The 13,947-nt window shown below is 57.1% G+C and overlaps 2 protein-coding genes across 8 annotated transcripts in view; one reads left to right on the top strand and one right to left on the bottom strand.

The window, feature by feature from the left end:
• Positions 1-5,018, top strand: Mfap2 (microfibril associated protein 2). Of its 4 annotated transcripts, none has more exons than XM_052716447.1 (9): positions 1-95; positions 2,021-2,096; positions 2,800-2,886; positions 3,074-3,103; positions 3,198-3,278; positions 3,401-3,454; positions 4,020-4,107; positions 4,267-4,340; positions 4,529-5,018. In XM_052716447.1, exons 2-9 carry the CDS (start codon positions 2,054-2,056, stop codon positions 4,630-4,632), a joined length of 561 nt encoding a protein of 186 aa, XP_052572407.1. In that variant the 5' UTR covers positions 1-95; positions 2,021-2,053; the 3' UTR covers positions 4,633-5,018. The 4 variants fall into 4 exon arrangements, with proteins under 4 accessions (XP_052572407.1, XP_052572408.1, XP_052572406.1 ...); XM_052716448.1 differs by having other exon boundaries at positions 2,797-2,886; positions 4,743-5,018; XM_052716446.1 differs by having other exon boundaries at positions 2-95; positions 2,797-2,886.
• A 761-nt stretch (positions 5,019-5,779) lies between these two features.
• Positions 5,780-13,947, bottom strand: part of Crocc (ciliary rootlet coiled-coil, rootletin) — a 44,808-nt gene continuing 36,640 nt past the window's right edge. For all 4 annotated transcript variants that reach the window (XM_052716440.1, XM_052716436.1, XM_052716438.1 and 1 more), the window contains 10 exons: positions 11,708-11,877; positions 11,484-11,604; positions 11,052-11,215; positions 9,645-9,860; positions 9,059-9,283; positions 8,513-8,662; positions 8,042-8,242; positions 7,787-7,918; positions 7,063-7,239; positions 5,780-6,308 (listed from right to left, as the gene is read on the bottom strand). In XM_052716440.1, coding sequence (XP_052572400.1) covers positions 6,222-6,308; positions 7,063-7,239; positions 7,787-7,918; positions 8,042-8,242; positions 8,513-8,662; positions 9,059-9,283; positions 9,645-9,860; positions 11,052-11,215; positions 11,484-11,604; positions 11,708-11,877 — 1,643 coding nt within the window. In that variant the 3' untranslated portion in view covers positions 5,780-6,221. The remainder of the gene's footprint in view (positions 6,309-7,062; positions 7,240-7,786; positions 7,919-8,041; positions 8,243-8,512; positions 8,663-9,058; positions 9,284-9,644; positions 9,861-11,051; positions 11,216-11,483; positions 11,605-11,707; positions 11,878-13,947) is intronic.

Below are 13,947 nucleotides of genomic sequence, written 5' to 3'. Positions count from 1 at the left end.
GCGGGCGTGGGCCTTGGGGGCCTTGGGGGCTCTGGCTGCGGGCGGCGGGCGGGCACTCTCAGCTGCACCAGAGCACGGCACAGGGGCCCCGACAGGTAGGCGCGGGCTGGGCGCGCCCAGGGGCGTCGGGGGCGCCATGCTCCACACTCCGTTCCTGGGGGGGGGGGATTGCGGAGACCCTGGCCCTGGGGTATGGAGCGGATGCTGAGGGGGCCCCTGGCAAGTGGTGGGGCGCGATAGGATAGGCAGGGAGCTGGAATTTAGGGGTCATCGAGATGGGGGTGCTGGGGGACAGGGCGGCTGTCCCCCCAGCGTTTGGGATGTGGAGGGCGGGGCAGGGGTCGGACACAGAGACAAAGAGAGACGGAGGTGGAGAGCCAGCGAGTTTCCGCCGGCTGATCGTTCCCAGCTGTGCAGCCGTGCCGCAGCATCTGGTGGGGCCCCCTTCGGGTCTGAGCCAGCGAGGGGGCTCCCAGCCCTCGCCCCCCAGAACCACAGAGTTGCCGAGGGGTTGGGGGAGGCCGAAGTTGTGGGGGTGGATCAGCCATCCGGACAGCTCCTGGCCTCGCTAACAACTCCTAAACTCAAGTTTTGAAGAGCTTGCCTGTGTCCCCTGGGAACAATTCATTATTCTCTCCTTCTTGCTGGGGCTAGCCAATGAGTCCGGTTCCCTGCCATAAGCCTGGGCCTGGGTGTGAGTGTGGAAGGCTCTGATACACATTGGCAGCCACTCCATGCCTCCTAATGCACAGGGACTCGGGTCAATCATCACTCTGTATGGAGCTGGTGGCCCCCCTGCCACAAGGCTGCCCAGATCTTAAGAGTGGGAATGTGAGGAGCCTGGAGTGGTGGTCCCTATGGATATAAACTAGCAAGGGCCTCTGGCCCCCACCAGGGGACGCTTGAGTGAGATGTCTGAGATGGGCAAGGTATCAAGAAACCTCACAGTTGGGGAAACTGAGGTTAGATACCCTGTTTCTGCCTTTCCCTTGCTCTCTCCCCCAGGGGGTCAGAGTTGGGGTTCAAGCTGTATGGAAGAACTTCCCTTGGTGGGGTAGGGAGGAGCTTTTGGATGGATGAGCCTGTGGGCAGCATCTAGAAGTCACCATCCACTGACTAAGACGGGGCATAGCCAGCTGACTTTGTAGCCAGCAATGAAGGCTGGACTCACCCTGGAGTTCCTGGGTATTAGGAACTTTGTGCAAGCCCTGGACCAGTGCCCTCACCAAGACTACACTCTTGTCATCCAGGGTCATGTCAAGGGTTATGAATCTCTGGGCCAAGCAACTTCGCCTCACCCAGTTAGCATGCTGGGAGCCAGAGGTGCCCTCACCTCCCAGCTTTCCTCCCCATGTTTCCTGCTGCTGCAGACAAACAGGCCTTAGTCTCGTGCGTGTGTCTGTAATGAAGACAGCCAGGTCTTGGGAGGCCTGGAGCTGGCAGGCGTCTTCTTGGAGCTGGGAGTCCTGCCCAGCCCTGGCCGTTCTGGGGGCTCCTGGGGCCTGTATGCATGTGGTTTTCCTGCTGAGCAGCATGCTCAGGGCCCAGGGGCTAATTGGGAGCAGCTGGTGGCAGACCTGGCAAATGCTGCTGAGCTAGTGGCTGACCGTGGTGTTGGCTGGGTAGGGCTGGTACCCTAAGGATGTGCCTGAAGTCATTGGAATTCACATCAGAAAGTCGGGGAGATGGATGGGCCAGAGGTGGGTACAGTCAGGGTAGGGTGAATGGCTATTAGAGATGTCTCCTTAGTGAGCATGACAAGGGAGTGTCTGTCAGCTTGTTAAGAGCTTCTTCCTCTGCATAGTAAGTTGAAGCTAACCTGGGCTACATGAGACCCATCTTTAAAAGACCCAAGTCAGTCCTGGAACCTTGCCTAACCAGGGACTGCAGATGTCCCTTCCCACCTCCAGATGCCTGGCTCTGTCTGTCCCCTGCAGACTGAGCTCGGGGACAGAAATGTGTTCTGCCGTCCTGGGCTAGCTGGCTGGCATGCAGCTAGCTCTCCTTTCCTCCCCTCTAGCTGTCCTCAGCACCACCACAGCCTCCTCACTCCATGGCCATGAGAGCCGCCTGCCTCTTCCTGCTGTTCCTGCCTGGTAAGCAGCTGCTGGGGTGGGGGCTCCCGTGTGTGACTTACCTCATGGCCAGAACTCTGCTGCCCAGCTCCTAGCCCTGCTTCAGGTCTACACCACCCAGGGGAGGAGCCTGAAGGCAGGGAGTCCAGGCCCTGGGCTAGATCTGTGTAGGGCTCTGCCGTTCTGTGCAGTCTTGGCCTTTGAGGGGTACCAGTGGGGACTGCAAAGGTCCTCCCAGACCTAGGAGTCACTCGTCCACTCACCGAGCATGTCTAGGCCACATCTAAGGTAAGCTAAGTGCTGGAAGAGACAGCCGTGAATTAGGCAGACACATGTGGCCAGGCTGGGGAAGAGGCAAATCCTGGACAAGCAGACCTGGTAAATTTTAGATTGTGTTGAGTGCTATGATAGAAATACACAGCAGGGCAGGTGGGCCAGGGATGGCCCCAGCAGAGCTGATGTGTTAGTTGAGACCTGGAGAAGGCCTGGGGAGAGTCCTGTGGAAAGGCTTCGAGGAAGGCAGGAGCGAGAGAATTCCTGGAGTAGCCAGCAGGCACCCAGGGCAGAAGGCCTAGGCCAGGGCAGGGGCAGGAAACTGACTCAGGACCCAGTTTGGGTTTTGTTGAGTCTGGGCCTGGTTGTAGGTCCCTGGCTTAGGAATGCCACCTATTTCTCTCTGTCCTTCCTCTGTGGGGTGCCCACACGTGACCCCTCCCCTCAGCAGGCCTGCTGGCTCAGGGCCAATATGACCTGGATCCTCTTCCCCCATTCCCGGACCATGTCCAGTACAACCACTATGGCGACCAGATTGGTAAGACAGCCCTCCAGTGGCCCGGTGCTGCCCAGCCCATATTCATTGATCAGCCAGGCACCCATTTCGGTGGGGCGGTAGGGATCCCAGGGGCAGGTCCCTGGTTCATTTGTGACCTCTTTGCCCCACTCTCCTGGGACCTGGGGCTAGCCTGACCCAACCCATTCTGTTTCCTTTTCACTTTCAGACAATGTAGACAGCTACTATGATTACCAAGGTAAAAGTCTGGGGTAGGATGGGCAGGGCCAGCAACCTGGTGGGGACCTGTGGGGAAAGTGAGTGCATGCCTTGTCACCCACCCCCTGCCGCAGAAGGGAGTCCTCGACCTCCTGAGGAACAGTTCCAGTCCCAGCAACAAGTCCCACAGGAAGTCATCCCAGCCCCCACCCCAGGTAATGCTGTCTCCTTGGCCCAGCTCCTTGTGTGTCCAGGATGGGAGTCTGGGGAGGCCCTGAGACAGGTACCCCTTGCCCCAAATACCTCCCAGTGACCCCTGGCTGTCTTCCCACACCAGAACCGCCAGCTGCAGGGGACCTGGAGACTGAGCCCACGGAGCCTGGGCCTCTTGGTAAGAGCCTCCTGAAAGCTGGAGAAAGCAGGCATGGCTTCAGAGAAAACTTTTTGGTGGGATTTGCAGGGTTTGGCAATGGTGGGATGCTAGGTGAGGGAGCTGACAGACATGTGCCTGGGCAGCTGTGGGATATCTCACCCTGCAGCCCCATCAGCATCTGGCCAGAGTCTAGAGAGGAGCCAGCACTGTGCTGGGGCCACAGCCTGGACTGGGTGGTGCCCATGGCCAGGCGAAGAGGGGCCAGCAAGTCCAGCTCAGCTGAGTCCTACCTAGCTGAGAGCCGGAGAGGAGGGGCCTGTGTGTTGAGTTGGTCACATAGAGGTTATAGAGCAGCTTGTGAGCTAGTGTGCTGTCACGGTGACCAAGTGGGGTAGCTGTGAATTTGTGTTCCAATTTATGTTTCCAAATGGGGTGGGGTTGTGACTTTGTGTGTGGTATAAAGTTGGGCAGTCCTGTGCTTCCTGGGTGCTGGGTTTGTGTGGGTACCTGGGCAGAGCCTGAGGGTGCTTAGGGGCCTGCCACTTGAGCCCTGAGCCTCCGGTCTGACCCCACCTGTCCCTAGACTGCCGCGAGGAACAGTACCCATGCACCCGCCTCTACTCTATCCACAAGCCTTGTAAACAGTGTCTCAATGAGGTCTGCTTCTACAGGTGAGGCTCTGAGGGAGGACTCTAGGGGCCGCTCCGACCAGGGAAGGTGCGAGTTTGGGACAGGCACTGAAGAGGGTGGGCCTGGGCCTGGACTCCTGGGCTCTCCCAATGGGAGTAGGTGAGGGTGTGGCTGAGAGCATCCCTGGCTCATCCCCCTAGCCTTCGCCGGGTGTATGTCGTCAACAAGGAAATATGTGTCCGCACAGTCTGTGCCCATGAGGAACTCCTTCGAGGTAGGAAAACTTCCATCCTTTATCCTGGCAGCACCCACCCCTCACTTTATTACCTGGCCATGTCCCACCTACAAGGGTTAGCACGGAATACGTGTCCAGGCCCACTTGTAGGATGCCGCAAGCCCCCTCCATCCATCCTCACTAGCGTGGGCTGGGGGTTCCCACCTGACTTCCCCTCCCTCCAACAGCTGACCTGTGCCGGGACAAGTTCTCCAAGTGTGGCGTGATGGCTGTCAGTGGCCTGTGCCAATCTGTGGCTGCCTCCTGTGCCAGGAGCTGTGGGGGCTGCTAGGGTGGAGCTGATGTGGGATCCGAGCCCCAGACCCAGCTCGGATCCACCTCAGGCCCCGCCTGAACTGGTGCTTTCTCCCATCCTGCCCTCCCTCTCATCCTGGACATCAGAGGGCTGCTGCCCTGGGAAGTGTGGTCATAGCTGCCTTGGACCCCTCCCCAGCCTGTGGCCATCCAGTCTCCACCCCTAGATGGGGTTCATCCAAGGCCTCCTTTTGGGGTCTGGGGCTCTCAGTGTGCCTTCTCAGTGCCTTGGGGGCATCCCTCCCTCTTCAGTCTCCTCAGGTAGGCTGTGCCCCTTACCCAGCTGGTCTACTTGGATTTCCTATGCCCCTAGGCATGGACCACCTTTGTTTTATACAAAATAATAAAGTTTTTACAAAAGACCCAGAGTCACTTTTGGGGCCCGGGACAACTTAAGTGCCACCAATATTGCTGGTTCCCAACAAAGGCTACTCAGCTCCTCAGGAGTGTCAGATGGCTCTTCTTCTGTATTCTGCCCACCTCTACCTACTCCAGCCCTAGCTTCATCTGTGACCCACCCAGAGGAAGGGACCCTGACACTCCCTCCCAAGATGCAACTCTTCGTGTACATGCGACACAGACAGGTCATTTGCATGGAGAGCTGTGCAGTGCTCCCCACACTGTCCTGGTTAGTTCTCCTGACAGGTGGACACAGCACACACAATCACTGTCCTCAAATGACAGTGCTCAGTGACCACCCGGAGGCCCACAGCAGTGGGTGCCAAGAGCAGGCCTGGCCGTGGGACCTTGAGAGCAGGGAATGTGTAGCGCTGTCCTGGAGCTGCTGCCCACTCCGTGAGCCTCACTGCCACACACGATATGTGTTCCCACTTCACACAGGAGCACACACAGACTCTGTCACATGAAGCATCAGCCAGCATCGCTCCACAGAGCCAAGGCAACACTGTCCACTCCTGGCCCTGCCCTGTCACCAGGATGTCTATGAGTCCTGGCACTATCCAGAGAGGGACCTGAGTTTGTGTGGTGGGCACAGCACCATCTGCTAGCAGCTAGATGGAGAGGGAGGTCCACCGTGCCCTGGGAGGTTGCTGAGCTCAGCTAACAAGCCTGTGCCCCGCTCTTCCGAGCAACCCAGGTAGAGGAAGAAAGTGTGTACAGACGAGTCTAGAAAACAGGTCATGTTACAAAAATCACAACAGGTCTTCACAGTTAACAGTATAAAAAACAGTACAAAAATACAAGGGCTCTAAGCTCACTAAGGAGCTTCCCGACACAGGGAGCCATGGGAGAGCTCCCTGGCATTCCTTCCTGGGGAAGCTCTGCTCCGTTGCTGGTGGAAACAGGCACTCTCCCTGACCTCTGGCTGGCTCAGCCTCGAAGAAGAGCCTTGGCCGTCAGAGGATCTTCTAGGAGAGAGGCCTGGAGCGTTATAGGTGATACAACAACTTTGAGAAGCCACATGGGTGTGACCACAGCCACAGTACCACCCTCATCTGTCACCCCAGCTCCCTCCGACCACACTCTGATGCCCAGGCCCAGTCTATGTTACTAAGGGCCCCCTCTCCGGCCCAGGCGACTGTGCTCCGGATGCTGGCCAGAAGGGACTCACTGCTCTGGGGTGCCGGAGGGTGGGGAGACGGGTGCTGAGCTCCTGTGGAGCTCCTTCTGCAGCTGTGCCTTCAGCACGGACACCTGGAGAAGAGAAGGGCCCAGCAGCCCAGGCCACAGCTGACTTCAGAGAACAGGAGCTGATGAGGGGTGGTATGCTACCTGCGGCAGGTCAGGGCAGCTGCCTAAGGGTGGGAGAGCCTCGCTTCTCACTTGGCCCCTCGTGGCAGGTGTCTGTGTACTTGGCATCCTTATCCCTTCCGAGGCTCAGTCATGCAAAGCAGCTCTGCCCAGCGTCACTCCATAGAGCCGTGTCCTCCCAGCCCTGCCCTGTCACTGTCTATGAGCCCTGCCTCTATCCAGAGGGGGACCCTGTCCCAAGGAGGGCCAGCGAGAGGCACAGAAGACTTGGCTGGGCCTGACTCTAGCAGGAGTGTGTGTGTGACCAGGCTGGGCCTATCTAAGCAGCTAAGCTCTGCTCTAGGAACAGCCAGAAGGGACATAAGTGATCTCACTGACCAGGAAGAGCCATTTCTTGGGCTCTTACTAGTACTCCAGGGAAAGAGCCCCTTCACTGGGGTCCCAGATTGCTGGGAAAGCCTTTAGCTGGAGCTGCTAAGGGAGCTGTGGCATGTAGGGAGAGGGTCTGATGGCTTGAGGCAGAGAATGAGCCCTAGGCCAGGAGACACGAAGGCCAGGCAGTATCCCCCCCACCCATGGCTGGTGCCCCCACTGATCTGCTTGACCCTTTTCAAGTTACAGAGGTCATGACCAGTCCTCTCCTCCAGCCCCACACTTCCATCCCAGCTCCATCTTCTCCCAGGGGAGGCCCTTGTACCTGCTCCTCCAGTCCTGACACTCGCTGGCGGTGGGCCCGCTCCCGTGCCTCCAGTGTGCGCTCCGTCTGCACCTGGGCACTGCGCAGGCGCTCAACCTCCTGTTGCAGCTCCAGGCGCTGCTCATCTGCCTCCAGCTGGACCGGATTGTGGTTCTGCTCCAGGGCCACCACCTGTGCCTGCAGATAGGGGCTGCCAATCAGGGTTCTAACCCGACGTGCACACAGTGCAGGGCTTATCCCTTATCTCACTGGCCGGGACAGTGTATTACAATCCTGGGTCAGGGTCCCAAGTGAAGCCCATGCAGACAGACATGCACATACAAAAATACCAACCGTGCTGGCCTACACACTCACAGGAACAAAAGCAAACATGTTTGTACAGAAGCACACATGGGCACAAAGGCCCAGTAACCGAACATCTGCATGTGTGGAAACATTTACGTGGACTCAGGCCACATGAGGTTCATGCTGTACCCGTGAGGAAGCTCCCATAGGCCCTCAGGCTTCCATAGATCCACAGCACACAGGAATCACAGGCTTGGACACCAATGAGCCTCAGTGTTTCTCTCCACCATGGGGAGAGCCCCGCTCTAGGGTCCAATGAGGACACCCTCCCAAAGGCTCTGGGCTCCTGTGCTGACTCAGCCATAGGCACCCCCAGGACTTCGCGGGCTCAGTATGGGAATGGCATTGGGGACCAGGCCGGGGGAAGGGTAGAACTGACCTCCAACTGCTGGATCTGCTGTTGGGCCTCAGCCAGGTCCAGCTCTGCCCCTGTGAGTGTGCGGTCCAGGCGGCCCTTCTCTGCATTCAACCTAAGTGTGTCCTCGTGGCTTCGAAGCTTCTCCCGCTCCACCTGGGTAGATATGGAGGTGTTGGAGGGGCTCACAGGAGCCTCGGTAGGATAATCTGACATCAGCAGGAGCAGTATACTGAAGAGATGCAGAAAACCTAGGGAGGCCCCCCGCAAGCAGGTCACCTTATCCAGCGTCTTCCTGAGTGCCACACGGTCCTTGTCGAGCCGCAGCGCTGACCGTTCCACCTCACGTTTCTCAGCTTCCAGCTGGGCCAGGGCTCGCTGCAGACTGCCCAGGTGCTCCTGCAACAGCCGCCGCTCTTCCTGGAGTTTCTGGACAGAGCGCAGAGCTGTGGCCTCGCCTTCTTGCCGCTGTCTCAGCATCTGCAGGACAAGCCAGCAGTCCCTCATCCCATTGCACCTCTGGATGCCCATCTGAAACTTGGGGACAAAGGTGCTGGCCCACTGTGCCTACTCATATATAGTAAGCAACCACAAGACCCACATGAGGAAACAGCTGGGCCAAATGGTTCTCTCTGGGGTATGAACCATGGAGTGTGGGTCAAGATTTGGAGTGAAGTTGAGATGGGTTCCCCACCCCATGTCAAGGACCACACGGGGTACCCCTATAGATAGAGGCCCTCCAGGCCTCACCTGCTGCAGCTGTTGCAGCTGGCCTTCAGCATCACCCCGCTGCAGCTCCAGGTTGGCGAGCTCGCCCCGCAAAGTCTGCACCTGCTCACCCAGGGAGCTGCTTTGCCTCCGTGCTTCAGACAATGCCTGTCTGGCAGCGTCCAGCCGTTCCTGGGAGACAGAGGCTGGTGGTGCCAAGCCAGCCTGCCAGCCTGAGCAAACGGCTTCCCTTTGGGTGAAACACCTAACTGGTCACTTGCTGCCAGTCCTGTCCACTGACCTGTGCCGATGGCGACAGTCACTCACATCCCAAACTGCACCGAGGTCCCACACTAGCAGGTTTCTCCTCTCACTGGGCAGCATCCCCCTCTAAGCCTCATGACTGGCTAGTTCTGTTGACCCACTCCTGCCTCAAGGCCTATTCTCATTGGCTCCCCAGAATGCCTGAGTGACAGCCCTACTGGCTATCAGCTCCCTCCACACCTGCTCTTATTGGCTAACCCTCTCACTCAACTCTCCTGAAAGAAGAGAGATACAGGCCAGACCCTGGAGCCCTTCCCCCCAGACCTGGAGCACTTGGCGCTCATGTTCACAGGTACTCAAGGTCTTCTGCAGGTGCAGATTCTTGTCCTGGGTGCTGGTGAGGCTGGCACTGCTCTGGGCCAGGGCATCTGTCAGGCTCTGCACCTTGCTCCGCAGGCTCCCCTCACTCTCCTCCACCTTGGCCAGTGCCCCATTCAGCCGTTCCACTGTTAGCTGCAAGGTCCCTGCCTTCACCTCACTGTCTGCCACCTGGCAGGAAGGTAGAGGCTGGTCACGGGCTCCCTTCATTGGGATCTCCACCAGGGGAGCTAACCCAAGCTCCTCACCTCTGGGCCTCCTCCATATCCCTGTTGGCTTGTTCTCTTATTGCCTTAGCCCACTGTAGTCTGGCCTCTCCCCACTGTGAGTTAACCACCCTGTCCAGAGCCCCGTCAACCTAGCCAGGTGACAGGCAAGGACATCGCCACTCGGAGCCTCCACCTGTGCACCTTTGAAACCTGATGGTGAAGACTTGCCTCACAGAATCGGCAGCTGCACGATGCCCGGACAGAGCCCGGCACAGGGCATGGCACAGGGCATGCATGTGTGACCGGGAGGGAGAGGGGCCCACCTGTCTCTGCAGGGAGTCAACCCGATCCTGGAGGGCCTGAGCGTGGGCCTCACGGTCCCCCAGACCCAGGCGGCTACGCTGCAGCTCCCCTTCAAGAGCACGCCGCTGTAGCTCAAGCTTGATGGAGCGACTCTCCGAGGCATCCAGCACCTCCTTCAGGCGCCGCTTGTCGTTCTCTAGCTTCGCCTCGGTGGCCTTCATCTTGCTGACTTTCTCCTGTGGGTAGCAAGGCTCAGCCCCAATGCCTGCCCACCCCTCCCCACACTCCTCTGCACCACTGGTACAAAGCAGGGTCAGTCTCAAGGACTGTGTGACCTAGGACCAGCCTGTGACTGCTGGGGCCTCAGTATCCCCATTTGTCACAGACTGAGCAGATAGGAGGATCCCAGAGCTGAGTCTAACATGTTATGTGAGCCAGGACGCACTTTCCCCACGCTGGCTGTTTCATATCTGTACCGGAAGGACTGGTCCAGAGGTGCCATTACCTGGGGGCTCATCAGATCCCTGGGGAGGGGGCTGCAGAATGTAGACATTGGACCCTTCCCTGCTCTGCAAAGGGCTTTCCAGAAATGGCTGGAAGCACAAAGGAAACCCGAGCTGAACCTGGCAGCTGCTGCTGAGGATCAGGGCACCGCTCATAGTTCTAATGGCTGATTCTCTCTCCCTCTCCTGCTCAGGACTCAAACAATGAAGGGGTTTGCAGAGTGGACACGGGGCAGGAAGAACTTGGGCTCATTCAATCCACATGGGCACCCCAGAGTCAGTGGGTCTGGGTGTCACTAAAGCCTCTCTGCTTCATGCTTCCTCAAACTCCTCCCTGCCCTGTCTGGCCTGTGGGGAAGAGGGGCCCCCACTCTGGCTCCCACCCAGCTTTGTTCCTGGCCTCCTCCCAGGCCCCAGGGGCTGCTGGGCCCAAAGCCAGAGCTGAAGCTGCAGACACAACAATCCAGCTCCAGCTTGGTCCCAGCCAGAGGGAGCGGGGGCAGCTGGAGAGAGGGCAGGGGGCTTCAGCTGAGAGGCTGGACTGTCATCACCCAAGGCCTGGGCTTCCTGCCCCAGACACACAGACACGTAGAAACCAACACATCAAACACCACACCGCCATTCATACAGATATTCAGAGATAGAGGCCCTGGCCAAAAGCTTAGGGGTACTGCCTCTGTGTAGCGATGACAGTGACCCCCACCCAAAGGGTGACAGTCGGACAGCAGGCTGTTCCAGACCAAACCCGAACCCCTCTGTCTGACTCGGGCCCAAGCCCTTCTCCCCGAAGCATATAAACACTCAACAGTGGACTAGAGTTGGCTCAATGGAAAGAGCCACAGGCCATCCGTACAGGCTGTGACTTGGGCGGAGGACTGCAGAGAACCCTGGGGCCTGCTCCCATGGCCCTCCACTCCTGCCCACCTGGCTGGCCCGGAGCTCGCTCTCCGTGGCCTGCAGGCTCCTCTCCAGCACTGCCATCTGGTCCAGTGTGGCTCTGCACTCCCGCTTGCTACGTCGCACACTCTCTTCCTGCAGAGCCAACTCTGCCTGGGCCCCGCTCAGCCGCCTGTCTGCACTGCGCCAGGCTGTGGTCACCACCCAGACCCATCAGTCTCATGCCAAACCCGGCCCCCGAACCAGGCCATGAAGGTCCGACCTGTATCCCACCCTCTCCAAGCCCTGCCTGGACCACAGAGGGTCTGTAGGTTCAGGCCCCTTGGGCTGCCCAGGGAAGGTCTCCTTGGGGAGTCCTGAGTCAGGTAGGCCAGAACTGGACATAAGAGCCCCTGACACCAACTCACTAGCCTCCCACCTCAGCTGCTGAGAGCATAAGAGGGCAGAGGGGCCCCTCACCTTCCTCGCTCTCAGCTACCGCCTTCTGCAGCTGCCTGGCCCTTGAGGTTGCACGGTCTCTCTCTGCTTCCATCTCAGCCAGCTGCTGACTGAGGGTGCTGGTCTGGACCTTAAGTTCATCCTGCAGCCCCAACAGAAGAAAGAGGAGACCCCTGCTCTGATCACCAGAGCTCCTTTTCTCCTGGGCCCTGGGTTCCCCTCCCAGCCATCTCCACCAGCCTCACCCGTTCCCGCTGGGTACTCCGTAGCTCTTGAAGAAAGTCTCGGAGGGCATCACGCACCACCTCTGGGTCCAAATCTGGAGGTGTTGGGGAGGCCGTGAGTCCAGGAGATGGTGGCTGGGACCGAGGGCTATATTCCAAAGGACTGGGGCTGCTAAGACCATCCCCACTTCCTGGAAGGGAAGGTATAGTTAGGGACATGGCAGCCAGCCACTGGGTAGTGGATGTAGGCTTTCAAGGTACCTCCTACATTAGCACAAAAAGTGAGCCAGGTTATCGTCCTGCCTAAAACCCTTGGCCAGATCTACTCACGTTCCTCAATCAGGCCCAACTTCTTTATTTTTTAAATCAAGTAGTTCTTTTTATTTTATTTATTTATTTTGTGATAGGTTCTCTTTATTATATGGTTCTGGCTATCCTAGAATTCACTATGTAAACCAAGCTGACCTCAAACTCAGAGATCTGCCTCCCCGTTGCTTGGATTAAAGGCATGTGTCACCACATCTGGTTTATTTTTATTTTTTGTATAAGGGTGTTTATCCTGCATGTATGTGTGTGCACCACAAGTGTGTCTGTGCTCATGGAGCCAGAAGAAGGCGTCAGACCCCCTGGAACTGGAGTTAAGGACAGTTGTGAGCTGCCATATGAGTGTGGAAACTGAATTCAGGTCCTCTGCAACACCTTCCCCTCCCTGCTTTCCTCTACCTCTGCGATGCTCTGGTCCCCGATGCTCTGGTCCCCGTGGCAGTCAGGTTCTGCCTCCTTTGCATTTACGTTTTGCTTTGGTTGTTTTTGACTAAGCATGCATTCTTTGAAATGGGCCACTTTAATCTGTTTACTTTCTGCTCTGGAGGTACTATGGATGAGCGCAGGGCCTTGGGCATGCTAGGTAAGCATCCTGCCACTGACATCCACAAACCCCTCCTTTTTTTGAGACAAGGGTGGGGCTCACTATGTAGCACAAGCTGGACCTGACTCACAATCTTCCTGCCTCAGTCTCCTGAGTGCAAGGATTGTAGGTATGCACTACCATGTCCAATTTTATAGAGTGCTGAGGATCAAACCCAGGCCTCTGAACATACAGGCAAGTGCTGTGCCAACTGAGCTTAACTAGTTCCCACCTACCTTAACCATTTTTAAGGATACGATCTGGGGGCATGAATTAGTCATGCTATTGTACACTGGTCACCTCAAATCTTTTTCGTCAGTCCTGTATCTCCCCAAATTCCCCATGGTGAACATGACTTGATCTGGAGACAGGTGGCTGCAGACAGGGTCACACTGGAATGGTGGATCCCAACCCCACTATTGCTATCCCTATAAAAAGGGGAGATCCAGATGCCACGTGACCACGAGAGTTGTGCTGCCATGTACACATCCCTCCCAGAGGGGTGTGGCCCTCCAATTTCTAGCCTTTGAGACAGTCAAACACATGCTTCTGCTTGTTAAGCTGCCAAGTATGTGAACTGGCCCACTGTCCTAAGGAATCTACCAAATGTATCAAATACATATGAAAATATTTCAAAACCGCCAGGCATGGTGGCGCATGCCTGTATGCCCAGCATTTGAGAAGCTGAGACAGGAGAACTCCCCTGAATACAAGGCCAGCTTAGGCTACACAGTGAATTCCAGGATAGCCTAAAGTGAGACCCTGTCTAAAAACCTGAGGCAAAACAATGTGAACACTGAACCTGTACTGAGTATGTGCAGACTTTCCCCATCAATACTCTCCAAGGACAATGGTTCACATGGTTTGTATGTGCATTGGCTAGCACAGTGCTGCAGAGACAGACAGTATCTAGGCAGATGTGTGCAGCTTACACAAACACTGCATCTCACAGGGGAGCCACAGACATCCTTAGATGTGGGGAGACAGGGAGTCTGCATTCTTCCATGGCTACTGAAGGGTCACAGTCCCTTCATAGAGCAGTCCTGGCCAACTAAGATGACCAGACAGAAACTTAGTTCTGAAGCAACAGATCTCTCTGCCTCCTCCCTCGACCTAGGCACCCTTGAATCTGCTTGCCGAGTGTGTGGACTTGTCTGTGCTGGAACTCAGATGTTTGTCTTCCTAGGACTGCCTTACTCAATGACGGCAATGTTTCAGGGATGACTTGCCCTGTGACATGTGTAAGAGTGCCATTCCTTTGAACGGCTGAGTGCTACTCCACAGGATGGATACACCACATTTTTGCTATCTCTTCAGGTTGATGGATAGTTGGGATGTCACTGACATTTGACTG

This window comes from Peromyscus californicus, unplaced genomic scaffold, assembly GCF_007827085.1.
Source record: "Peromyscus californicus insignis strain IS unplaced genomic scaffold, ASM782708v3 Scaffold_5__1_contigs__length_169319896, whole genome shotgun sequence".
In the NCBI taxonomy this organism is placed as follows: domain Eukaryota; kingdom Metazoa; phylum Chordata; class Mammalia; order Rodentia; family Cricetidae; genus Peromyscus; species Peromyscus californicus.
The sequence above is the reverse complement of the archived record's forward strand: the minus strand, read 5'-3'. Positions and strand labels throughout refer to the sequence as shown.

Coding starts and splice junctions, on each gene's coding strand:
- Mfap2 (XM_052716446.1), top strand. CDS start 2,054: ATGGCCATGAGAGCCGCCTGCCTCTTCCTGCTGTTCCTGCCTG. Junction 2,097..2,796: donor CTTCCTGCTGTTCCTGCCTG/GTAAGCAGCTGC, acceptor CCCTCCCCTCAG/CAGGCCTGCTGGCTCAGGGC. Junction 3,455..4,019: donor CACGGAGCCTGGGCCTCTTG/GTAAGAGCCTCC, acceptor ACCTGTCCCTAG/ACTGCCGCGAGGAACAGTAC.